The following is a 25,493-nucleotide window of genomic DNA, read 5'->3' as shown; positions in this document are numbered from 1 at the left end:
GTGCCAGTGTCTCACCACCTTCCCAGGAAAGAGTTTATTCCTAAAATCTAATATAAATCTCTCTTCTGTTCATGATTTTTTTTTTAAGGCAGAAAACCTTTATCTCTGATGCTAAACTGCAGACTTACATTGCAATTTTTTGTTAGGTATGGTTTCATTTCGAGAATTCAGGCCTTCTTGTACCTTCCAGTTATTTAGCTAGAAAAAAAATACTTACCCAGGGAAACCAAATTTAATTGAAATTAAAATGATGCCAAAAATTATTTGATTTTAATGGCCATATTTCCCACATTCATTATTGCAGATTCATCACTTTCTTCTTCAAAGTCATATAATTTAAAGGTTCTTGATGCTGAAAACCAAATAATTATGTCACCTTGTATTCTATGAATATAACTGAGGAGCTGACAGGAGATAAGATAAAAGTCAATAAAAAGAGAATAAATTTATTAAAAAGATCTAATGTTACAAGAACAGTGCACAGAAACTATTATATTACTGTGTCTTCCACATTGTATATACCATTATATATAGCATATATACAGATTGTATACAATATATCTAACATTTTGATATGGGCCATAACAGTAACTTTCTTTTGGTCTGTGAAACAAGGTTTCTTTCTAATTATTTTTTTTCTGAACAGATCTTGTGACATTATACAAAAATACAGTCTCCTCAGTGACGCCAGACTGCACTATTACAATCTTTTACATGAAAAAGGAAAAAGCTTTCCCTTGCAACTAAAAATGTCATGATAAGGAAACATCTTCTACAAAGTAACAAATAGGTAATACATAGGTACTTAAACATTTAAAACATGTTTATTAATATATATAAGATGCAAAATACATATTCTGTTCATGTTGAATATAAAACATACCTCCTTTTGTCCCTGCAATGCAACTACATTACCTGATGGTATGTTCAGTACTTCTATTTGTATCTTCATACTAGAGAGCGAGATGTGTCTAGATGGAGCTCTGTCTCCTTATCAGACTTTTATTCTTCCTATAAAGCATATCCATTTATTGTTATCAGAAAGTTTAACCAAATGCCACCAGCAGTGAATGTAGCCTTTTTGAATACTCTGAAATAAACTGCATTGGCAAGCAACTGTATAAAAAATAGAGGAAATTGTGCATAACTAATTTATAAAATAGCCATTTGACTTTTTGGTTCATCACTTTATTCTTATTTATTTTAACCTTTTGGCAGATGATGGATTGCTGGTGCAGGTTCTCTGCACAGTAGCAATGCTGCTGTTTTACAAGGGACAGCAGGTATTATCTATGAGTTTGCTCTCTCAGCAAGGTACATTACACCTTTCTATCTTTGATCTCAAAGGCTTTTCCAGAAGCAGAGGTATAGAAGGCCTCTTTCTGTATATCTACAGTCTATTCTTAGCTAGCTATCTTGCCTTTGTTTTTGAGCAACATGGTGACTAAATTTAAACACCATTTTTTTAGAAAATTGTTTAAAATATTAGTGGGTAATAAAGGTTTGAGTTGAACCTTCTCTGAAAAATTTTACTAACAAAATATTCAAAAGCAAAAATATTTAGTCATCAGTCAACTTTTCACCTTCTTATCTCTGTTGTGCTGTCTTGGCTACTGTTTTGAAGCAGCTGAGAAAGAGCACGGTTAGAATGGATTAGCTAAACGCCAAAACATATTTTCCCAGTGATTTGGCAAAATAATAGCATTTTGAATTGGGAACCCATCAGCTAAAAGGGCTTTTCAACAAAACTTTTTGAGGAATGGACCACTAGAAGAACCATACTATTAGGACTTTCACGTTAAACATTTTTGACTTGATTGTTCCCAGGCAGTGAAATGTTCTTCCTAGGCATGATCCCTAGACGTGTCAGCAAAATGCCCTTCTTCGTAACACTGTGCACACCGTAATTGTACAAACATGCACACCATCTTCCCTGGGAATCATTTTTCCTCAGGTGCCAGTACGTGGGAAGGCCTTCCAATGTAGAAAAGTTGTCCAAAGTGTCTATTGAGTAAAAAATTGTCTGATACAGCAAAAAATGGGGCTTAAAACTGATAGTACACATTACCTACAAGAATAATCTCCAGTGAGCTATAGAAATAGAGCCAATTAGAGAAATAATTGGAATGATGCTCTGTACCACTTTTTCAAGTACTTTTTTCTCAGAAAAAAGATTCTCCAAAATATATCCTACTGCAGTCTGTATATATGTATGATTACATTCTGAAAAATGTTAATATTCTCTCCATAATATGCTTTCATGTATACTTCAACTTGATTACCAACTATATAAAGCATAGAATGTTACCAAAAATTGGACTCAGAAGAAAAAGAAAGTTACACCTGAGAAGTGGTTGGGAAAAGTAGGTTTATCTCCTTGCATTGCTTTATTTGTCCACTTACTAGCTTAATGTATATCGTGTTTAAATGCCCAGTTGAATTTTCATTGTAATATGCAGTAGGAATTCATTTTTTATTTTCTATTGAAAATTTCATGAAACCTTGTGGTATTTTATAAAAACTGAATGGTTTCCTAAGTTTGTGTTTAATAATTTTCCATTTACCTGGTAATAAAATAAGTGGACTTTCTGCTCCATTTTGCCACGTTCTGAGTAAGCTGTCTAGTATTTCACTGAAAATTATATATATTATATAATATATTATATAATATTATATATTTTCAGAACAAGTTCTTCTATACATTTGCAGTGGTCTTTGTGTATAAATTGTGTTTTTCTTCCTTGTCAGTAGGAACAACCATTTATTGGGGATGCAAGCAAAGTATTCAAAAGCAAAGCTGTATCAAACTTTGTTCTATATTAAAAAAGAATTTTTTCTCCAAACCATACAGGCGTACTGTACTAGACACCACCGTTCAAACACCTGATGATACATGACTGGGCTCACCAAATTCAAACATATTAAAAAAGGAAAATACATTTGACAGAAATCACTTTCGCTTACAAAAGTTTATTACATACAATCTGCATATTTTTGGGCCAAGAAGGGTCTCCTCCCCAGAGGACTTTTACAAATAAAGGAGATAAAAACCTGACGAATTATTGACCGTGTCTCCAACACTCCTCTAAGTGCACCACAGGCATTTCGATGGGTCTTTAAGCATTAGCTTGCATTTTCAGTTTCTCCACGGACATAAAACTCCATCCCTTGGTGTCATCAAGTTAAAGCAAACAAATAACAACAACAACAAAGTCTGCAGCCTTCACCATGAAGTCGAAGGTACCATCAGTGCTAAAAGCAATGTTACAGAGGATGAGGAAGTAGACAACACATGTAAGGTGGACTGAGCACTTGTTACTTTCCCTCCTGAAATGAAAGCAAAGTAATTAAGAAACAAATGATGCAAATGGTTCTCAGTACATCTAGATATTAGCTTTTGCCCAAAATTTATATTCTATTTCCCTCAGCAAAAGACTAATTTTTAGGCAATGGATTAACTTGTGAGAACTGTAGTCACAAAATGGGCTGCCTACACATTAGGTATCATTTTATGATGATACCTACAGCAACTCACATTTGTATCCTCGTATTCAGTCTGCAAGTTAAGATGAAATTCCAAAAGTTTATATGGTTTTGTGCCTCAATCTTCAAAAAAGAATTAGGCTGCAGAAACTGCCTTGAGTCACAAATCTCTGTCCCAGAACAAGGAATGAAAGCTAGCCCTTGATCCCTATGTTTGTCCAGTGGAAAAAAGTGGGTTTTGGCTCATTAGTCCAGTGTTGATTTTTGATCATAGCAGTGCCTTAAAGGCCATGCTAAGGGGAACTGTGCTCTGGGGTGGTAGTGGCAACAAGATGGGAAGGGAATCAGACTGGGTTTATTTGGACAACAATTGTCCTAAGTGAAACTAATATGATATGCATAGACTAATTAGATGAAGGTGTTTGTGGCCTATAGTTATGGCTCGAAAGATGAATGAAAGAAATGTTCCACGGAGCAGGGATTGGTGTCTTCTGCATCCTGATAGCACTGTGGTTTGTGACCAGATTAGAGATGAAATTGTAGTTCTAGATTGAAGTTTCAGTCTCACTTTTTTTTGTTAGCGCTCCTTAAGGACTAAAAAGCAACATTTAGTAAAACTTTAAAGTGTTAGCAGAAGGTTAGAATTAAAATGCCTTGTCTTGTTTAGGCAAGGACTATGTTATTTTTTTTGTTGTTCTTGCCCCCAATCCTCCCATCCCCTACGTACATGTGTAATATTGATACTTTAAATTCTGTCAGCATATCACAGTAAGTGAGGAGATTGCAGCTAGACATCAGAATTTACCTAATGATAATACTTTAATAGTGCTATAAGTTAATAATTAAAAAAAAAATAATTATGCAAGGGAGTCACTGGAACTTACAGTGATATTCAGCTTATTCTGAGGCAGGCACATACACAGGGTTCAGCTACCTAAATATATGCCATTTTTAGCTGTGTTATATACTACACCTCTGGCTGGTAGTCCAGAATGATGTGTGTATCCCCTAAGTCCCACATCTTATCTGCCATCTCTGTCTGGGATGCCTTAGAACATTGCAGATGTCCTTAGGTGCTTATGTCTTTATACTTAAATTCAGAAGATTAGCTGAATTGCTGTTAAGACCACACTGCTGGTCTCTGTGGATCACATCCCAGCTGACTATATTGCTATTTGAGACACCTAGTACACATATAAACATCTACAGCTCAGTTAGGTTTTCAGATATTATCCTCAAATGGGAGAGGTTTCCAATAAATCATCTTTGTTCATCAGCCTCACATGGTTGCCTCAGATGCTTTCAAAAATCTCATGTGGTGCTAGATACCTTTGTTTCAGCATAGAACTAAAGAGTCAGACCAATGATTTTATGTAATAGCTAAAGAATTGTGAGAATATTTTCAGGTAGAGAATAGTAGAGTTAATGAGCATTGCTATAATCACCACTCTTTCAAATATAAGTGTAACCTTACCTGAAAAAGATGGAACTCTGATCTGGGGACTTGCAGTCCCATCCCCTCCTTCACTGACTGCACAGACCTCGATGATGTAGACACCAACATCAGGAAGAAGTACCACCGCAGAGGTTTTCTGTGTTTCTATAACTTGGCTATTGCTCTGGCCCTCTTGCCGAAATAACACCTATGGTGGATGAAGTAGACAGTGGTCACAGTACCAGACATTTTGTGCAGATAACACAGTCACTGCAATGTTAACTGTTTCATGCTTTCATTAAGGATTTCTCGACATTGCATTTGAACAGACATCTGCTTTTATCCTTCCCTTCCTGCAGTGGCTTCAAAACAGTAATAGCAAAGTATAATAGCAATTAATGAATGTGAATGGACATAGTTTATGATCTAGAGCAAAGACAGAGCATTTTCCCTCTCCAGCATTAGGTGCTGCTTAACATTATCTCCAGAATTTCAAAATGTATTTTGAGTTCCATTTGGTTCAAATTCTTTCCCCAAAATTCATGTCAATAAATGTCAATTTTGGCTCAAGACCCCAACCCCAAATGTAAAGAAAATGTCTTGAATAATGTATTTACTGTGTTTACCCTAGCTGGCTAAGTTATCTGAGAACAGTTTCAGATCTGTCCCTGCATTTCCTATGAAACCCAATACAAATTTACAGTGTGTGGGAGGAAAGCAAGTCAGCACGTAGTTGTCTTTTTGGTACTTCTGCATAAGAGTTTCTGTTCCCAGACAAAATTGAAAAGGTCAGGGAGGTGTGAAAAACCAAAGAAGTCAACTCAACTATTTCAGAATATTGACTATTCTCATAAAGGTTAGAACAGTTTCTGATTTATTTGAACCATTTTACCTTTTCTTGGTGATATTTCCTGATGTATTAGAGGAGATATGAGATTATAGTCTATAGAAATGATTTGATATGGGCTTCAAAAAACCTAAACCCCACACCTCTCTAAAAACACTGAAATCATTCTACGTTGATTTAAGGTATTGCAGTGAATTCTGTTCTATATGACTTGTTATGTGTTAATGTGGATTTTAATCTTCAAAACTTGAAATTCCAGATGTTACCGTCACTGATACTGAACATCACCAACATGATCACAAAACAAACTGAAGTATTTCTGCTTCATAAAAATATTAATTTTAATGTAAATGAAAGATGTCTCATTATTGTGCATTTCTCTAAATCCTACAACAAATACAGTTGAATTGAAGAGTTATTAGGAATTTCATTGCAGTCTGATATTATTAATAGCCACTGCTGACTCAGAGATGATGGAATGACCCCTTCAGATAGAGGGGAATCAGATAGAGTTCAGTATTTGAAAATCACAGCACAAAAATATGTTGGGTCATTTCTCTCATTTTAATTTTATTTATTGGTTTGCATGGTGAACTGATTGGAGACAGTCTGTATAGAATGCTTTACTTGCACAGAGGAGCAAGAAAGGGAAAAAAGCCAACAAAGAAGAGGAGCAGTTGCTTGGAAGAGAGAAAGGTAAGCAAGGATAGGGAAGCACTGACCTTGTATCCCATTACATCAGATTCATTAGCTAGAGGTCTGACTGGCTCCCACCCAAGAGACACATGTGAGCCGTCCTGTATCCACATAATATTGCCTGGTGGTTGGCTGGGAGCTGAGAAGAAAAAAATAACATGTTCATATACATATTTTTATAGGTAGTTTCTTTAAAACCAAAAGAAAAATATTTTAATCTTTCATTACATTTAAAACTGGTAGTGTTAGCAGGCTCCCAACTCTAGATGAAACATTTAAGATTTTTTTTTCAACAGTAGTGTAATTTAGTAGATTATAGTGTATTTATTCCACCCACCCCATAAATTCCACAAAGCTTATGAACTCCAACGCTTTTCTCTCCCTTTGTACAAAATGCCTTGTTTTCTAGGAAAATAACCTTTGTTATGAATGCAAAGTCATATGAATTAATGTCTAAACATCAAAGCAAAGCCATAAATCAAAGCTATACATGATTCTTGATTATTATACACTCTTATTAAATAAAAATCCAAGGGGACAGAGGTTCCTCCTTGACTTCTCCCTTTCAGCAAAGGTACTGAGATTACTTACGGGATTTCTTGGTTGCTGCATGCACAGCAGTGCTAGGTGGTCCATACCCTGCAGCATTGTATGCCCTCACTGTTAGGTGATATAATGTGTTTCCTTCTAATCCTGTCAGGAGGATGGATGACTCATTTCCCTCTGTTTTGACCTTTTCTGCTGCTTCTTCCTGCTGCATGTCTTTCCAGTAATCAACCTGCCAACAAGGAACCAAATGAAGGATTAATATAGGCACCTGGCAAGCTCATGCTTCCAGATGCTTATACTTGTTATCCCGTGGAGGGTAATTTTGCCATTTGTGCCTTTTTCTGATCATCAGGCCACTTAACCATATGGGATTTGCAGCTTGACCTCAAGCCATGCAGTGCTCACTTTTCCAAAACGGCAAGACTTGGAAAATCGTGGTGTGACCCAAAGTACATGGAATAGCTGTGTACTGGCAGAAGAAGAGGTTACTATAGGACAGAAGAGCAGAGGGTGAACTTTGGCTGGGAGAGCTCATCATTGAAGGAGACCATTCAATGAGAGCTCATCATCTGGTAGGTCACCAGAATATCTACCTTCCCCCTGGAAAACACTGACCACATCAGTTAAGAAGTGTTCTGATCAATATTCTCTTCCTGGCCTGGTGCAACTCTAAGCCAAGAGATTTCGTATCAGTCCAATGAATAGGCAATGACAGAACAATGACGGAAATGTTTCAATCATCTGAAAAATCTTAACAGAAGAAAAAGAAGGAAGTGCATTCAGTCTTAGTTCTTGGATACAATCAGGTTTCTGGTAAATGAACTTTTAGGATGTTTATGCCCTTCCTTTTCAGACATAAAATGAACCCCTAAATGATCTTGGTCATTCTTAATTCTTGTTTTCTGGTTATGTTCACTAAATGTATCATGATCTCAATGAGGTTATAAAGCTGAGCTGAGCTGAGAATTTGGCCAGTCTCTTTTCTCAGGGACCAGGTATTTGCAGGGCATAACTGGAGAAAAGCAGTACTGTTTGTTTTGAATGTATCCGGGTAAGATACACAGGCAAGGCATTTTTCATGGGGCCCTATTTTCCCTAACAGGAGATGTCACTAACATGCCATTCAAAGACCTATATTCAGCTTACTGTTATTCATGCCGAGATCTACTTGCATTTCTTCTACATTTTGACCTTTTGTGTGAAACTGGTTATTTCTTAATAAGTTATTTACATTGTATCTGGATAACTTTTCCTCTGAGATAAAAGGTCACAGACAATACAGAACTCTTGAGAATGTCTCCCAGGAAATGGAGAACCAAAAAAAACAAGGGGTTCACAGGAAAATGAGACCAACAAGCACAATGCTGACCTTTTATAATTGCACTAGGAATGCCATAAAAAAAAATCAGAGAAAAACAGGGTGCAAAAATATACATTTGAGGTCCTATCTTCACTTGAGAAAATTGCCTATGTTAACTTTGATTGAGGGTATATCAGTTTGTGTCAGCTCACAGTCCACTCTTTCAACTCTAAAATTCAAGTAAATATCTTTTGCATGTGTGTGTGCACCTGCATTATCTCATGTTAAAATGCTGTTGCTTTAATTCTGAGATGAATTACAGCTCAGTTCACAAATCTAGCAGCAGTCACTACTTGTTCTGAAATAAGTGTTATTCACTGAGGTATTTTGCTGGATGAATACTTGACCAAAGCTACTGATATCTGAAATAACACCTATTCAGAATCAGTTTTCTTTTCTTGAAAAGAAAAAGGAATCAATAACCATTTATTCACATCCTACTATTGAATCTCCTATGCTTAGTATGTCTTGAGCAGTCAGATCCTTTCATTTGTGATGTATCTTTGCAAATTTTATGCTACAATGGTGAGAACTGCACAATACTGAGCACTGTATGAACAAGCAGTGAGAGGGAATGTGTCCTGGAGACCCCATCATCCAGATAGCGCAGTCTGCTGGAGATCCAACAAACAAATGGTCAGAAAGGAAAAGTGAGGTGACTAAGCTTACACAGGTGATCAGTAGAAGGAGTGGAAATATAACTGAATTTTTTCTCCTTTTTCCAGAAAGCTGGGAGCAAAATTTTAAATAGCTGTGTTTATTCACAGGACACACCATGTCTCATGTTAATGAAGTGTTCATGAATTAATTTTGGTCTCATTTTTTTTTTTTTTTTGTGGTAACATATGCATCCATTTGTTGATGACCAAAGGAACTAAAAGAAGAAGTAGTTATGAAACAAAGAAATTTCCAATGATTGTTGACTGAGGTAGATGGGAATTTACATTGATTTGAACTGAAATGAAGATGCTTCTGATGTTTAAAAGTGCAGGACATATATCTTAAAACAAGAGAGTTTGTTTATTTATACTGCTCTGCCTTTGCTGGTTCTTTTTTAAATCTTATTTTCTGTAACCTTAATTTATAGTTCTCAGAAGGGATCTATAATACAAAACAGGTTTTCATTAATGATAACTTTGAATATTGATAATAGCATGAAGCATAAATCACAAAAAAGTAGCCCATATTTGAAAAATGAAAGAAAAAAGGGAGAAGAAAGCATTTTGTCTGTTTAATGCATTCTTGTTTGTGAGATTTTACATTTTTTCTGGCCTTTCTGTTGTTTTAAGCCAAAGAATAGTAAGCTTTGGTACCTGATTCCCAGAGACCCATGCTTTTGAGCTGGAGAGGAGCAACCTGCTTTGCTCTGATCATGGGTTAAGCAATAGTTAAAAACAAATCTTGGTAAAAAAAAAAAAATTCTGTGTAAAATTTTTCTACCTCTGATAGTTACAAACTACTTCCCTGAAGTTTTAGGTTAAAAAGTATCTTAAATGATACTGCTCTTTTCCCTAAGTTGGTTTCTAGGTTATGCATTCTTTGCCATAACTTAATTTGATCTAATTGCAGGTCCTCTTCACTAAATGCAGTAAAGTCAGAGTTGTTGGCTGGATATTCTTTCTGACGACCACATAAAATTAAAGCTACATATAAAGCATATCAAGTAAGAGCCTAAATTAAGTAGAATGAATCAAAGTGGACAAAATACACAAACTTTCTTGGGCTCTTCGAGCACTTATCAACCTCAACAGCACTGACGTAATTGAAAATAGACTTGAAGAGATCTCAGAGTATAGAAAGTACTAGGGCAGAAAGAGTGGTGAGCTGGAAGAACTGCTGCTAGCCCTGATAAAACCTACACTGTAATTCGGATTTCATAAAAAGTATTTTAATTAGCATTATCAGAAAACCTATACCTTCCCTGAACTGGCAGATGGAAGGCATGTAAATATTGATGCAATGGTATAAGAGAGCTCTTAGGACACAAGAGGTGCTTTTTGTATAATTTCAAGACATTTGTGTGACTGTCGTTCAGAACAAGATGAGAGATTCCTCCAAAAATGTCAATCAACCTCAGTTCCTTCCCTCTCACCTAAACAATTTCTTTAAAAGAAGAAAATTGATTTAAAAGAAGAAACAAAACTGTGCAGTACTCCTGCATTCTGCAGCAACTTGCATTCTCTACCTCTTTCTTCAGGTACTCTGTCCACATGGTCCTGGAGACCCATGGGATGGAAACTGATGTTGTACCTCAACCTTGAGGACCATAGTCAAATATCTAGTTGCATTTTCTTATGAAAAATTAATAATTATCTAAGTTTTGTGATTTTAAGTAATAAAACCCCATAACAGTTCACGACTCATTGATAATTGTAAAAATCAACTCATGATATGGACATTGCAAAGGATATTGCACTCTTGAAGCCCTCATGAAAGATCTGGGCTGTGATACATACTTTGAGGGCATGAGAAGCAGTAGTACTGCTCTGCTATAAACTCCTGATTCGAGTCTTCAGGACTTTGGAGGGGTTTGAATCAGAATAAGTGTAGCTACATAGGTGAAACTGACTCGTATATAAACCCATCCAATTGTTAATTTTGTGTTTGGGAAAATTCATTAATTCCAAAAGTGAGTCTGTTAAATTGGTATTCAGGCAAGAGAACCATGAGTTCTTTTTTTTCTGTCTTGCTTTTCCAGGCTGTTGTTAAAATATCCATATGCTGTTTCTAAATTACCTCGATGTGTACTTCAGTAAATTAAAATAAATAAATACATAAATAAAATCCAGTACCATGTAGATATAATTATCTGTTCCATTATAAAAATAGATAAAGTGCAGCTAAGAAGCAGCAAAATATTGAGTAATTCTCTTTGAAAAGACATAATATGGTAAATCAAGTTACTACATCAAGTAATTCTCTCTGAAAATGACATTCATGATTTCTTTTTTTTCATTTTTAAAAATTTTTTTGTTATTTTTGGGTTTTGTTTATTTGTTTGCTTCAAGTTGATCTTTTGATTATATTAGCCAAACTCCTATCCCTTGGAGGAATTCCAGCAAAAAAGACATGAGCTTTGTCATTTATACCTAAGTATTAGCCTTGTCTTTCTGGAAAAGAAAAAAGAAACCCAAAATATCTCTTCCTCCAGTCAGTTTTCTTTCTGTTTTCATTCCTGACCAGTAGTGAACAACAAAGAAAATCTTGCCTCAGGCTCAAATAGGTTTTATAACCTTCAATTTATAGATTCCAAACAATAAGTATGAACCACACATTATATTTTTCCACAATTCCGACAAAGTTTTTGAGCTACTTCTACTTCATCAGACTGTAACTGGCATATATTTATGCAGGGCAGAGAGCTGACAAACCTGTACTGAAGTTAGGAATAATATGTGCTTTGGAAGATGCAAATGAGTGCAGCAAACCTTGCATAAAACTCATGTGACATAACAGTTAACACTGCCTTTCAAGGATGACAGTGTGAAACTGGACAAGTTCCTTTGCCTTTCATTACTCCTTAGTACAAAGTGCAAACAGGGCCAGAGTGAAAGTGGGTCACTGAGAACTTGTCCACATGTAGTAAATATTCTGTCACTTTTGTTGATTAAAACCCAAACATTCAAGTGTTAAGAAAATAGCTGCCCCTTTTATAATGTTGTTGCCAAAAGGCCAGAAATGTGAAGACTGTAGGAGGTTGTCACTGCTGTGATGACCACAGGCAGAATACGAATTGAGACGTGAAAACCAAGTGGCTAGTTGGATTGTTTTCCATTGTTTGAATTGAGGGCAACTCTTTACTTGTGGTCCACAATAATTCTGCATTAGGAAATAATTAAAAAACCAAAAAAGACAATTCAGTCATCCTTTTATACAAATTACTGGATTTCTCTACATTATCTATTTGCTTTTTGTGGATTAAAGGACTACTACAGGCTTTGTTGTTCAGTGCACTGTAAAAATGATGAACTTTCAGAATCAGTTTTGGAATAAGGAGTCTTCACAAGTGAAAGAGAATTTAAGAAAGTAAATCATATGGAAAAGATAAAGCTGTTCTGTACTTCAAAGTTTTTTTTTGGGGGGGTGGATTTTAGCCCCAATGTCTTCCTACACAAACTCCTTTCCTTTTTGCAGAATGGGGATGCTTTAAAGGCAAACTGTCAGTATGTTAGGAAAATTGGGCTGATAGTGTGGACTTAGTGTACTTAAGTGAACAATGTAACGCACTGACTCACTATACTGATCCTATAATTCATTACCTCCTTTTTGATTAAATCCTTCCCAAAAATGGAACTGAAAATATCTAGCAATACCATCCATAGATGGTATTCTCTGCTGTTGAATAATGCAGAACAGCAACATTTACTTTTATGTTTATTGAGTAAGTGCTGCTCAGATTGTAGTTATTCCTGTGAAGACAGAAAAGAGCAAACTACTCCATGAAAGAATTTTGTGTGTCAGAAAGTGGGCAGAGGAATTCTGGCTAAATGAACAAAGACGGAAAGGGCAGGATAGGGACGGGTGGGGTATGGAGAAAAAAACACCCTTATCTCCCCAGATAAAAGCAGCACCTTAAAAGGTATTACTATTTAGAAGGCTCCTCTAATTCCTTCGGGGAAGGAGGTAGAAGGGAGCAGTGAAGTATTTTTATATATCATTTTTTTGTTACGTCAACTGCAGGTCCTTGGTTTGAAGTATTCACTCTGTAATCTTCATGCTAGAATCTTAAAATTGGTATGCAGCATGGTGAGGAGCCAAATTATTAATAAAGTTCACTGTTAATAACTTCTCCTGTATCAATGGGCATTTTCAAATTTGTACCTGAGAAAAAGAGACACAGAGCTGGCAAGTATTACTCTTTGGGTCAGAGTATGCTAAACTCCAAAGGTCAGAGCACTTTCCAAGTGCTCTGACACAAAGCAAGCCCACTGTCCTACCTGTAACAGCCATCTACTGCCAGGACACACCTGCAGAGCTAAGGGAAATGCTATGTGACGAGCAGGTAAATGCAAAATCCGTTCACATTATGAAAGAATAGGTTTCTGGGGAAACGAATTTCAATTTTAGAAAGAAAATCTATTTTTTATTTTAAAATATGTATTGCAAAGTTAATAGAATATTTTGAGAATAATTTTGATCAATGGAATGAGGGTAAGAGTGAAAACAGTAGGTATAATTTAAAAGATGTTAAGATATCTGAGAAAAAAATAACAAACCAGCCACCTTTCTGAAAAGAAAAAAAAGAGGGTTCAAGTTATTTCAGATGATAAAAGACTGGTCTCAAGATTGAAGTCAGGTTAGTAACAAGTGGAATACTTCAACATGGAGAGAAATAGTATTTGCAAGATGAATATCATCTCTATCAGATACAGTTTTGTTCTCTTTATAGATAGCAGGTTTAAAGGTAAAATGGTCAAATATCACTTTCACTGCATGAAGCAAGCTATGTGCAAAGGAATAGAAACATATTTAACGTAAGGAAGAAATGGGAGAAAAGAACAGTGAAAGAAAACTGACAGAGGGTTATCAGAATTCAGCATGGAGAAGTAGGAGGGAAAAAGATGTGAACAAATGCTAGACCTGAGGGGACATGCCAAAGTCAGAGCCCATTTGGACTGTGCTAGATATTAATAAAGATACTGCTCTCAAATATATGAACAGCTTACAGAAACAGCTAAAAACCTGTTAACTGGCTGCATCTGAGCTATGGGGTAAATGCTCTGTCCTGGTCATGGCTGCCCAGCCTGAGGCTGAGCTGGAGAATGTGTGTCTGGTGCTGCTCAGACACCTACATTTCCTTCCTAAGGCTATCAGTGATGGTCACAAGTCCCTGGGTTTGCCCAGACATGCTACCAGGGAGACATCCTGTGCTAGTACATCACAAGATATCTTTAGACACCCACATGATTGGTGTCTTCCTCAGACCTACGTTTACCCTCTTTTCAATGTTACTGTAGAAAATCAGGAATGAGTCAGCACTGTCTAAAGGTCTAAAGCAGGACAAATAACCTGCATCCCAAAATCAGTTAATTTTGTTTAGCTGGACTATTTCATGAGGATCATCATAGCCTGATCCACAAGGTCAGGGTGGGTTGTGCTGTCTCGAAAGAATAGATAGGTGTACTGCTAGATCTGATCTGTTCCTGAGGTTTGGATCGTAAACTGTATCCAAAAGTGCAAGGAGGTCCCTTGCCAGGGCTGGTTCACTCTCCTAAGCCAGGAAGGGCTGTCTCTAAGCAGAGTTTTACTCATGGACCGTGCAGCTGCTGCTTCCCCTCCTGACAACCCATTGTTATGGTCTGCCCAGCAGATGTCCCTCGGCCACTGCGGGATGAGAGCATATGGATGCAGAGGCTCTCTCCTTTCTCTGTGCTGATTGCTGTCAGTAAATAACAAGTTTGAACTGGTCGCTTAGAGCTGGAAACAGTCAATACCTAATTTTTCCCAGCCTGTGAATGATGCATGCTGGGTCACTTGCAGTTCTTTCAGCTCTTTTTGAAGTGACAAAGAGATGTTATAAGAGCTGGTGTTGAACAGTTTTCAAGCACAAATAAATATAAAATGTTCCGGTGCTACAGCTGGGACTGTTGTTCCACAGCTAGTGGTTCGTCTGCTAAAATGAGCATAATTCCTATTGAAGTTTCACTACTTCACACGTTAACAGAATGCAACACTGGCAAAAGCAACAAGACTTCTCATTATGATATCCTGTGTTCATACCTCGAATCCCTGTGGTCTTCCTAGACTTTCTTTAATATGTTTCCACGCAACAAGAATCTCTGATACAGACAAACTCGTAGCTTTGACATCGATGGGAGCAGCAGTGGGTTCTGTATTAAGAAAAATTGAAACAATAAACCTCCACTGTAACAGCTTGTATTTATCAAAAACACTCCGTCTGAAACTGTCATTTACTTCCTTTATTCTACCTTAATACTTGCAAGAAGGTATGACATTTAGGGGGAACATGAAAAACTGAACAAGATGAAGAGATTATTATTGTTGTATTTCTTTATTTGTGTCAAGCTGCATCAATATCTCATCACTGATGATGAGTGCAGCAAACTGTGAAAGAATCTCTTGTCTGTGATTCTTTAAAAAAGCTTTAATATTTGTGTATATGTCCCCTGCCTCACACACCTCTTTCACAGCCCTAACTGCAGCAGTAAATGGAGCATTCATTCTATTTGTGGCTTCTTAGTGCCATTCTGTCAGCTCAGGATGAGCAATACCTCGCTGGGGTGCTCAGTCAGTCCTGCCCTGGGGCAATACTGAGTAGGAAATGATACCTAGCACTGTAGTGAAATGCAGTGTAAAAGATTTTTTTTAGGACTATGTTATTATGTCGTTGAAGTCACAGGCACCAGTGTTTGGGATGTCCCACCTTCTCTCTGCTGTGAAGCATTTACTATTTATGAAGGCACCAAGACCTATGGTTTGTCCCTCTGATTACCTGTGTTGTTACCTTTGGCCCTCTGTTCGTGTTTCTATCTCCATGCTATTCATAAGACACTCTGCAGTCCTGACCTCCTGGTTATCCAGAACAGAGGACCCTTCCTGTGGCCCAGCAAGGCTGGGTGTCCTTTGGTGATGCTGGGGTATGGCCAGGGTGCTCACTGGAAGCACAGGGCTGTAGGATGCTTTATGTACCACACTTCCCCAACAGTGTTGTCATAGGCGTGTTTGCCTTTGTACTTTCACATCAACACACACTTTATAGAGGCCCAGCTTCTTTCGGTGGTTGGGACATTGGTAAATGTCCCCAGAGATTTGCCATGACAGGCTATTGAGCACCCCACTACTCACTTGTATCACCTGTTACAGTATACTGGGAGTGACAAGTTTCCAGAAACTGTCTCATTTGAAACTGGGATATGAGTCAAGGAAATCTTGTGTGTCTTTTGGTTTATTACATAAATATGACTGAAAATTTTCTTAAGACCAGCTGAGGAGGCAAGGCTTGTATTTATACTGTGGAGCACACAATAGGGTGGTTCACCACCTTTCTGGTGTAGTTCACTTGCTCAGCAAAAACGTGAATTCACATTCCCCTGGAGTCACAGAGCCTGCGATTTCTTCCTTGGCCTAATGTTCCTCATTACATTTCTAATGTGTTGATCTGTTCCTGAAGGGCAGGCAGAGGTCCTGGTTTTATAATATAGGGAGACACATCAAAGAGCTTTCTGAAAAATGGTTTTTTTTTGGGACTTGTTTAACAGGGTTACAGACAAGGAGTTTCCTTGCAGAACAGCCTGAGATAAAATGATATATTTTTCTCAGTGATCAAACCACCTAATATGTAAGATACCTAACATCAGTGTTGACTCATTAGCTACCCTCCTTTCTCTGATCATATTGCAGCCGTTGTTCTAGCACTGTTGCCCTATACATATTTTTGACATGGCTCATATAAATTTTTCATCCTTTTTGATGTCTGACTTTCAGTGTTTGTTACTCTTTCTTGATCTCTTTTTTTATTTACATCTGAAGAAAAGAAGTAATTCTGATGTGATCCAAAGTAGTGTTTGCCAACAATGAGTATTACTAATAAGTATAAAATGTGTTTGGAACTTTTTAAGTAATAAAGAATAAAAAAAATGTGTTCAGGAATAAGAGAAATGATCTTTTAAATTCAATACTGAAAGAATTGCACTATGAAGAAATACATTGCTCGTAATACGACTTTCTGTTCAACAGTTATATCCTGCTTTCTATTTTATGTACTACTAAGATTTGTGTGGCAAAAGCTATTTTCTAGTTTTTGTATTATTGAAGCAATTACCTTGTTGTCAGAAAAGATTGCAGTGGGATAAATAATTTGAGATGTACACAAAATGTTGGTTGGCAGACTTTACATTTGCTATAAATGCAGGTATCATTTCCTCTTCATAGCACTCACTAGGAGTGGTTTGTATATTGCTTGAATAGAAACATAGAATATTTTCTGATGTTTTTAAAAATCATTTTCAACAAATGGAGCGGAAATAGTTTGGATTTTTTTTATGTGAAGAAAGTGTATTTCTCGCATATTCAGAAATAATTCATTGCAGTTTCACTGATATTAGGCACTGAGAATAGTGTTCAGCAGAACAACAGAAATTATATATTTGGGGATAAGATACATTATGACTGTCTGAAAGTTTTTGGAGACTAAATAGCACTTTTTATTGATTCAGATATGATGAGGACCATATAATTTCTGGTGATATAATACAGTCTGTGGTTCACTCCAATGTCATGCTTTATTCTCTGTGTCTAAAATTAATGATAAGTTTGATAGGTTCATTAGCTTTTCTTGTTATGGTCACTGATGTTATAATCATATTATTTTCTTCAGATCTTGTCATTACACTAGACCTATAGGTGTCTACCTAAGGTCATACTTCTTGAAAAAAGCAAAAGGGCCAGCATCTTTAATAGTCCTTTTAATATTCCCTGTTTGAATTAAAGATGCAGTACAATAAATTCTCGTGTGCACAATGTCCGTGAAACATTGTCTTTCCCTGTGCTGCAATCACACTTTAAAGAAACATGATCAATACATAGGTCTTTGGGATGGCTGTAAAATGGCAGGACATGCATTTACACTAATTGCACTGATCTAATGTTCAGTGAGGGAATCCTGAATTTTGACACTGGAAAGTAAAGAAAGAAGAATCAGTTACCAGCCCTCAGTGTGTTTTACCTATTTATGACTGTAAACTGATCTGTTTTTCTGAAATATTCATCCTTAAGGATTTCCACATCATCTACCTTCAAAAACAAGTCCAAGAGCCTACTGAAATTTATGTTGTTTTAATTCTTCTGTGGAACAGAGCCTCAGCCAGGACTACTCAACCAATCACTTCATATCTGTTCAGTTCTTTGATTTCAAAAAAGATTTTTACAAAGTAGCCTTATTCAAAACTTGAGCTCTTATTTGAAGCTAAGAACCTCAGTCTGAGCAATTGCATTATGACTGCAGGCAGTTCTTCATAGTTGAGATTTTGGGATTTCAGCCAGGATCTATTTCTGTGATAATGCCTCTCTGTGGAAAAACCCACAAGAGATAAATCAGAAGGAAAACCTCTTGTGTCAACTGTAGGTAAAGAAAGTGGTACCATTTACTTCATTGCTAGAAATAGCCACACAGACTATCTTCCAAATCAGAGAACCTTCAGTGAACTCTTTCCATTCCTGAGAAATGGGGGACTCCACCAGATCTGCAGTGAAATGGCTGCCATCAGGATATAAAACTTCCCCCAGAATCTTATGCTCAAAGGGAAAAGATACCCGGTTTCCACAATAGCAGAAAAAAGATTACTGTTTCCAGGACAGGCCTTCAGACTTCTCACTTTTCCACAAGTCCTTTCTATTTTCTCCTACTCTCTGACCAGTGCCTTTGCAGAGGACTTTAAAACACACAAAAATTAGAAGAGTGTTGGAATGAGCTAGCAGTGAAGACCTCTGCCCTGAATATTTTTGATTTAGTGATGAAATATTCTTACTTGTTGGGTAGAACTTCTGAAGCCTTCTCCCGTTATGATGCTCTCCTGCACACTTTCTCACAGTGTACATCCTGCTGTGGCTCTCCCTTCCCTATGGAATAACCCAGATTTGTTGCACAGCAGAGTGTCACCTGGGAAAAAGGAGCTGCCTTATTCCATGAAGACTTTACCAGAGGGGTGTTGCCACCTTCATGAATGCGAATGGTTCGTTTCCATCAAGTGGCATGGCAGACAGAGATACCCTCAGCACTTGAGGAGGGGATGTGCCCATTATATTGATGGCACATCTGCCTTCCCATGGGGCTAGTGCCATTGATCAGAGGAGTGCTTAATAAGTTCCTGTATGTCAGGACTGTGATTTCATTCCTTAAAAAATCATTTGAGACAGCTCTAGCAGAGCTTTCACAGGATCTCTCCAGACAGATCATCTAGTAGAATCAGGAAATAACCCTCAGTAGTTTACAGCTAATCTGCCAATTTATTAGTTTTTGGGTTCACCTAAACCCCAAGTAGTTCAGCTTTAGCTATGAAATGAATCACAGGATTTCACTTCATAAATTTAAGATTTTAATTAAAGACATTGAGGCTGTATTAAAAAGTGTGTAATTGCATATTAATTCCTCTCAATGAAAAGAAATTAGTAATTTATTTTTCTAAATATAGAGAAAAAAATTGCAAAGGCTTTTGTATGGTCCTTTGCCTTTCAAATAACTGAGAGCTTTGGATCTCCATTGGCTCGATGAATTACCACAAATCCATACAAAGCAAGAACAAGACCTCTGCGCAGTATCATTGCATCTTGTATATATTACAGAACTGCATCTGGAGTCCCTCAGGAGGTTTTGAACAGGGAGTATGAGAGTCTTCAGGCTTTAACCTGTACTGCTCAGGGCTTTCTATTTCCTATATACAAGTTTTTACTAGTATTCACTACTCTGTTTATCAAAATTATAGATCTTTCAATTGTTGTGAAGATAATTCTGTCAGGTGCCTGAAGGAGAAATTAGGTACTGAAATGAACAGAACTGATCCTGTATCAGCCATTGAGAAAATCATTAACAAAAAAACCCTTTATAAAAGACCTAACTCATCTTGAAACCAGTTGGGTTCCTTCTTTCTTCCAGAAGTTTATTTCTATTTCCTTTTATATTGTCACCTATTTCCATACTGTAGAGTACTCTAATTCATATTTATCCTTGTGCTTTTAGGCTGCATCTATACTTGCAAACTAAATAGGAACAGAGAGACCAGGCACCATCCTGAGCATGGAGATACAGCTACCTGTAGCATCACACTGTTGGCATCATCCATGTTGACTCTGGGAAATTTGGGCTGCCCCGGGCTGTGACAGTTTTATCAGAATAATGCCCTGATACAAATTAAAACATTTGAATCTTTTTATGTGTAAGTTCTACCCCATCTCCATGTGTGGAAAAACAGGTTAAATTTTATTTATGGTACATTTGAATAGAAAATTCTGCATTGTTTAATTTGGAAGAGATTGAATTTCTGACAATTGACAATACCAGACGTTTTCACTACAGATGTAAAAAATTTCACTTTCACATTCTTACTAGCTATCCTGTCTATATAATCTTATTTATTTAAAATAAATGAAGAAGATGTTCATTATTGTTGTCCATTCCTTGATTATTTATAATATCAATGTCTTATTTACTTCAGTTTTTCATGCCTTATATACTCTCCTAACTTTTAAAAAAACTAAACTTACTTTTTGTCTGTGCTTGTGCTATTTTTATCCTTTCCTTTACTTAGATGGTACTATGTATGGTTCTTACTGATTCTGAATATCTTTAGAGGGTATATCTATAGATCCTCAGATGTAATGTTCTGTCTCAGAAATGTACCATTTCTTGCAATAAAAACTTCAAATATCTGTTACACCTTTGGCTTAGAGACATTCCAAAACACTTCTATTTTTAGTTTCAACTGTTAATTCCAGTTAATAAAATAATTTCCTGCTTTTTAACGATGATGTGTTCCACTGTTATTTGTTATTATCAGCTTTTCTATAGTGTCTTAATTATTCATCAGAACAAGGCTATTGTACTGTTATTTCTTCTCACTTAGTCAGTACTGGATAAAGAATCTGCTAATTAGCACAGCCAGAACACAAGGTCATTAGTCCTTACTAATTAGTTTTTACTATCCAAACTACTCTGAACAGCTAAATTCTCCCATAAATAACAGCATTCTGTAGTATATATCAACAATTTCTCAGCATCCTAATTGATCAGTATAATCAGCAACTGACCTCTAGCTTCACTTTCAGCTCTTTTGATTGCCCTTTTCCAAAATTACATGGAACCCAAGGTTATTCTGTTTTATCCAAACACTGGTTTTGTATTTCCTGATGCATTGTCACATCATCAGCATGTTATGACATCTTACTTTTGTTTTGTCTTTCCTGTGTAGCTCATAGTTTGTCTAGCCATGCCTGTTAAAGAGAGTCAGCCTGGTCATCACTGTTATCAGCACAGCCTTTTCCATCTTCTTGCCATCATACTTTCACACTCTTATTTCCTTCTCCATTTATATATTTGTGATTTTCCCAGTTTTCATTTTCCAGTGAATTAAAGCCACACATAGAGATTGCATATGTTTTTCCCTGATACTGAAATATCGTATTAGTAACCTTGGAATGCTTAGCACCTCAGTATTTAAGTGGAATGCAGTCATCAATAAAAAAGAATGCATAAATGTTTATGTTGTAACAGTGGTAACATTGCTTTTGTTCATTGCTTTATTTTCAGTGTCTAGTGCCTTTACAATTTTTTTTCTTCTGTGGATAAAAATCATCTGTACCTGCACTGAAACTTAGTGCTGTTTCAGTGTGTTCTAGCATGAATCTGATACCCTATTTTCCTGACAGAAAGTATGGTCAGAAGATTTCTCTCTGTTCTGTTCACGATCCTTTTCAGCCTCAGGCCTGCACACTGCAACCTTTCTCTTGGCAGGTAGCCTGATTTGTGGCGCTCTCCATGTGGTCTCATATCTCTTTCTGTTATTAAAGTTTTTCTTCATTTAAGGTTCGGGCTTGTCCTTCCCTGGTGATGGAAATGTCTACTGTGTCCTTCTGCTCTGCCTTCTTATTGAAGTAATTGTGCATCTTTTTTCTATCCTTCATCTTCTGAGCATCATCTTCATTCCCTCTTCAGAACTGCTTCCTGGCTCTCATACATCCTTACATGTGACCTCTATTTTTTTCTTTTCTCTTTGATTACTTGCTTTTTTTTTCCTTTCCTAATATTTCTGGGAAAGGCTCCTCCTTCAAACTTTACTACTGCATTAAGCCACCTTTTCCAGAGAGTCACACATGTACTTGCTTGTTTATCTCCATGGGTTAAATGTCTGGTTTTGTACAACCTTTTTAACTGATTCTCCATACTATTCTCTATTCTTCCATTACATTCATTTTCACTTTTAGCTCCTGGACAGTCTTTCCCATGAACTATATTCTGGTGATGATTTTTAAGAAGTCAAAATACTGGTTAGGGAGGAAAAAGGTCTGAAAGTATCTATAACCAGTTAAGACTTTCTTGCCTCTTCAACTTTGGGTCACCACTATCACTGATGCTTCACCAACCATTGGTATAATTCTGTCTTCTAAATATCTGTTGGCTCTACGTTCAGGTGGAGGCTGGTGACAAGTGATATCCTCCGGGCTCTGCCTTGGGACCAGTGCTCTTCAATATCTTTATCAATGACATGGACAGCGAAATCAAGGGCACCCTCAGTGAGTTTGCAGATGACAACAAGCTGAGTGCTTCAGCTGACACACCTGAAGGACAGGATGCCATCCAGAGGGACCTGGACAAGCTATAGAAGTGGGCCCATGGGAACTCCATGAGGTTTAACAAGGTCAAGTGCAAGGTTCTGCACCTGAATTGGGGCAGTCTCAAGCACAAATATGGACTGGGAGAAGAACTAATTGAGAGCAGCCCTGAAAAGAAGAAGGTGAATTCTCATGGATGAAAAGCTGTATATGAGCCAGCAATGTGCGCTTGCAGCCCATAAAGCCAACCACATCCTGGGCTGCATCCAAAGCAGCGTGGGCAGCAGGGCCAGGGAGGGGATTCTGTCCCTCTGCTCTGCTCTGGTGAGACCCCACCTGCAGTGCTGCATCCAGCTCTGGGGCCTCAGCACAGGAAAGATGTGGACCTGTTAAAGCAGGTCCAGAGGATGGACATGAAGTTGTTCAGAGTGCTGGAACACCTCTCCTATGAAGACAGGCTGAGAGAGTTGGGGTTGTTCAGCCTGGAGAAGGCCCCAGTGAGCCTTTCTAGTAGTCTTACAGTACTTAAAGGAAGCTTATAAAAAAGGCAGAGATTTTTACACAGGCAGATAAACAGATTAACAGGACAAGGGGGAATGGATTTAAACTAAAAGAGGAGAGATTTAGATTATTTGTTAGAAATTAATTACTGTGAGGGTAGGGAGACCCTGGAACAAGTTGCCCAGAGAAGTTGTGAATGCCCCATCCCTGAAAGTGTTCAAGGCCAGGCTGGATGGGACTTTGAGCAACTTGGTCTAGTGGAAGGTTCTCTGCCCACAGCAAAGTGTGTTAAAGCTTGATGATATCTAAGGTCCCTTCCAACACAAATCATTCTATGATTCTATTATATGATCTGACTTAATAGACAGAAAAATATTAGCCACTCTATTTACTTCTGAAAAAGTGCTCAGTGTTTTGGTCAAATGGTCAAATTTTCTGAGTTCTTTTACTCAGAAGGCAATGTTTTAAGCCTTTTGCCTGACTGAATCACTTTATGTAATCAGAGGGCAGTCTGTTGTGTTACTCAACATCACCTGCCAAGTTTCTTGCTTAAGAACAACTCAGAGGCACCACAAAAGGGCTCTGAATGTGAATCAGAAAGCACACAGTATGCTATCACAGTCATACAGAAAAAGGAGATGCATTCATTCTTAATAAATATGAGATTTCTTCATGGTTCAGAATCTGTCCTGTGAAAACTCTTTGTATTTTCCAGTGTGCTTAGCAGAGTCAACATGTTTTAGACTTCCTTAGACAAATTTGTTACACCATTAAACAATAGTAGATCCATTTCTAGATAAGGGAAAACTTGTAATATGTAACATAAAGCCATAATTTTTAATATTTTTATCCTATTGCTTTTTCTAGATGTTTGCTGAGCAGTGAATTGAATATGTGATGAAAAGCAAGTAAGCAAAGGGTTTTCTGGATCAGCCCTAGGACCATAATATATTGTACTGTCAATTGTTATTTAATATCTACTCTTTAATAGAAATCCTTGAAAAATGGTGCCTTCAGTTGTTTAGCTCCTTTAGCATGACAGTCCATACCTCTTTCAAAAGAAGTACCCCATTTTCATAGCAAACTCCAATGTCTATTGTCCTCAATCTTCATATTGCCCAGAATTTAGCTGTAATAAACTGTTTCATTACTCCTTTAAATTCTCAGTATATTACCTTGGGTTTTTCTGGAGGAAATATTTTTATAAATTAATTTTGTACTGTAATGTCACAGCATCCCATAGTTTTCCTGAAATATAAGTCTTGCAAAATATTTAGGCCCATAGAATTCCTCTTACAAAAGACAAGTCTAATGTACAGACACACACAGAGACTGAATTAGCAAAGCTATAATAGATAGGTACTTTCAAGTTACTGAATTAAAATCAGAAAAGTTGGTTTCTAGAGAAAGTTAATTTTAATATTCTATTAAGACCATTTGTAAAGTTCATATTTTAAAGTTAATTTTATTAAAGGACTGATAGGAAAAAAATTGTTTATATATTACTAATTATTCTATTTCCAGTCTTGTTCGAATAACAAACAAAGGTATAAGGATGCATTATTACAATTCAGCATTCAGCTTTTGTTAAAATATCGTTTGCTACTAAAAAAAAAATTAAAGTGTCTGTCTCCCTTCCTTTGCAAAACTTTATTTGCAATGAACTTTCTGCTTAGAGGATGAAATTATTAAAAAATAAAAACATCGCCATTGGCCTCACAGTATCAATTTTCATTTAGGATCAGGGAATTCAAATGAACCATTTTCAAGTTGTACTGTGCAATTTTTACAGTTTAAAATGAAATTGTTTTTATAAAAATATGACTATTTGGTAATCCTGATTCAAAAAGTGGAACAAAACCTAATTACTGGAACTGCTTTTAGCAAAAACAGCAGCTCCAACACCTCTAATTACTGTGAGAGAATAGTAGTAGACAGCGTCTGCTACATCATGGTTCCAAAATTATAAATTTATTGTGGGCTAATATGAAATAACACTTAATGTTTTCCAGCTTCACATGAAATATTATTATCTTCACACTGCTTTTTCATAGAAAGAATATGAAATTCCTCTCATCTGCACTAGGACTCTGCTTATTTTATTTTCTTTAATAGGAGACAGTGGAATAACTCAAGATAGTATAGTAAAGAAACACTGAACTTTATGAATTTCAGTAATGGAGCTGCTCAAAATATTCTTGTGGATAACGTTTATTTGCCTTTTTTGTGCATGCCTTTTTTTTCCCATACTCTGGGTCCTGTTAAAACAGAACAACTTCTTTTACTAGTCCAAATTAGTGCTTGTTGGTTGTTTTTGTTTCTTTTCTGCCCCAAAAAAT

General features: G+C 36.8%; 1 protein-coding gene across 8 annotated transcripts in view; it reads right to left on the bottom strand.

Moving 5' to 3' along the window:
• Positions 1–415: 415 nt before the first annotated feature.
• The window catches only part of CNTN5 (contactin 5), a 620,272-nt gene continuing 595,194 nt past the window's right edge, over positions 416–25,493 (bottom strand). For 7 of the 8 annotated variants that reach the window (XM_032099222.1, XM_032099223.1, XM_032099227.1 and 4 more), the window contains 5 exons: positions 15,091–15,200; positions 7,053–7,239; positions 6,488–6,600; positions 4,958–5,126; positions 416–3,327 (listed from right to left, as the gene is read on the bottom strand). In XM_032099222.1, the coding sequence (XP_031955113.1) occupies positions 3,224–3,327; positions 4,958–5,126; positions 6,488–6,600; positions 7,053–7,239; positions 15,091–15,200 (683 nt within the window). In that variant the 3' untranslated portion in view covers positions 416–3,223. Of the gene's footprint in view, positions 3,328–4,957; positions 5,127–6,487; positions 6,601–7,052; positions 7,240–15,084; positions 15,201–25,493 lie in introns of those variants that run through there. The other variant, XM_032099228.1, reaches the window with a different exon arrangement.

Source organism: Corvus moneduloides, chromosome 2 (assembly GCF_009650955.1).
Source record: "Corvus moneduloides isolate bCorMon1 chromosome 2, bCorMon1.pri, whole genome shotgun sequence".
NCBI classification, from domain to species: domain Eukaryota; kingdom Metazoa; phylum Chordata; class Aves; order Passeriformes; family Corvidae; genus Corvus; species Corvus moneduloides.
Note: the sequence above shows the minus strand (reverse complement) of the source record. Positions and strands in the feature narration are given on the sequence as shown.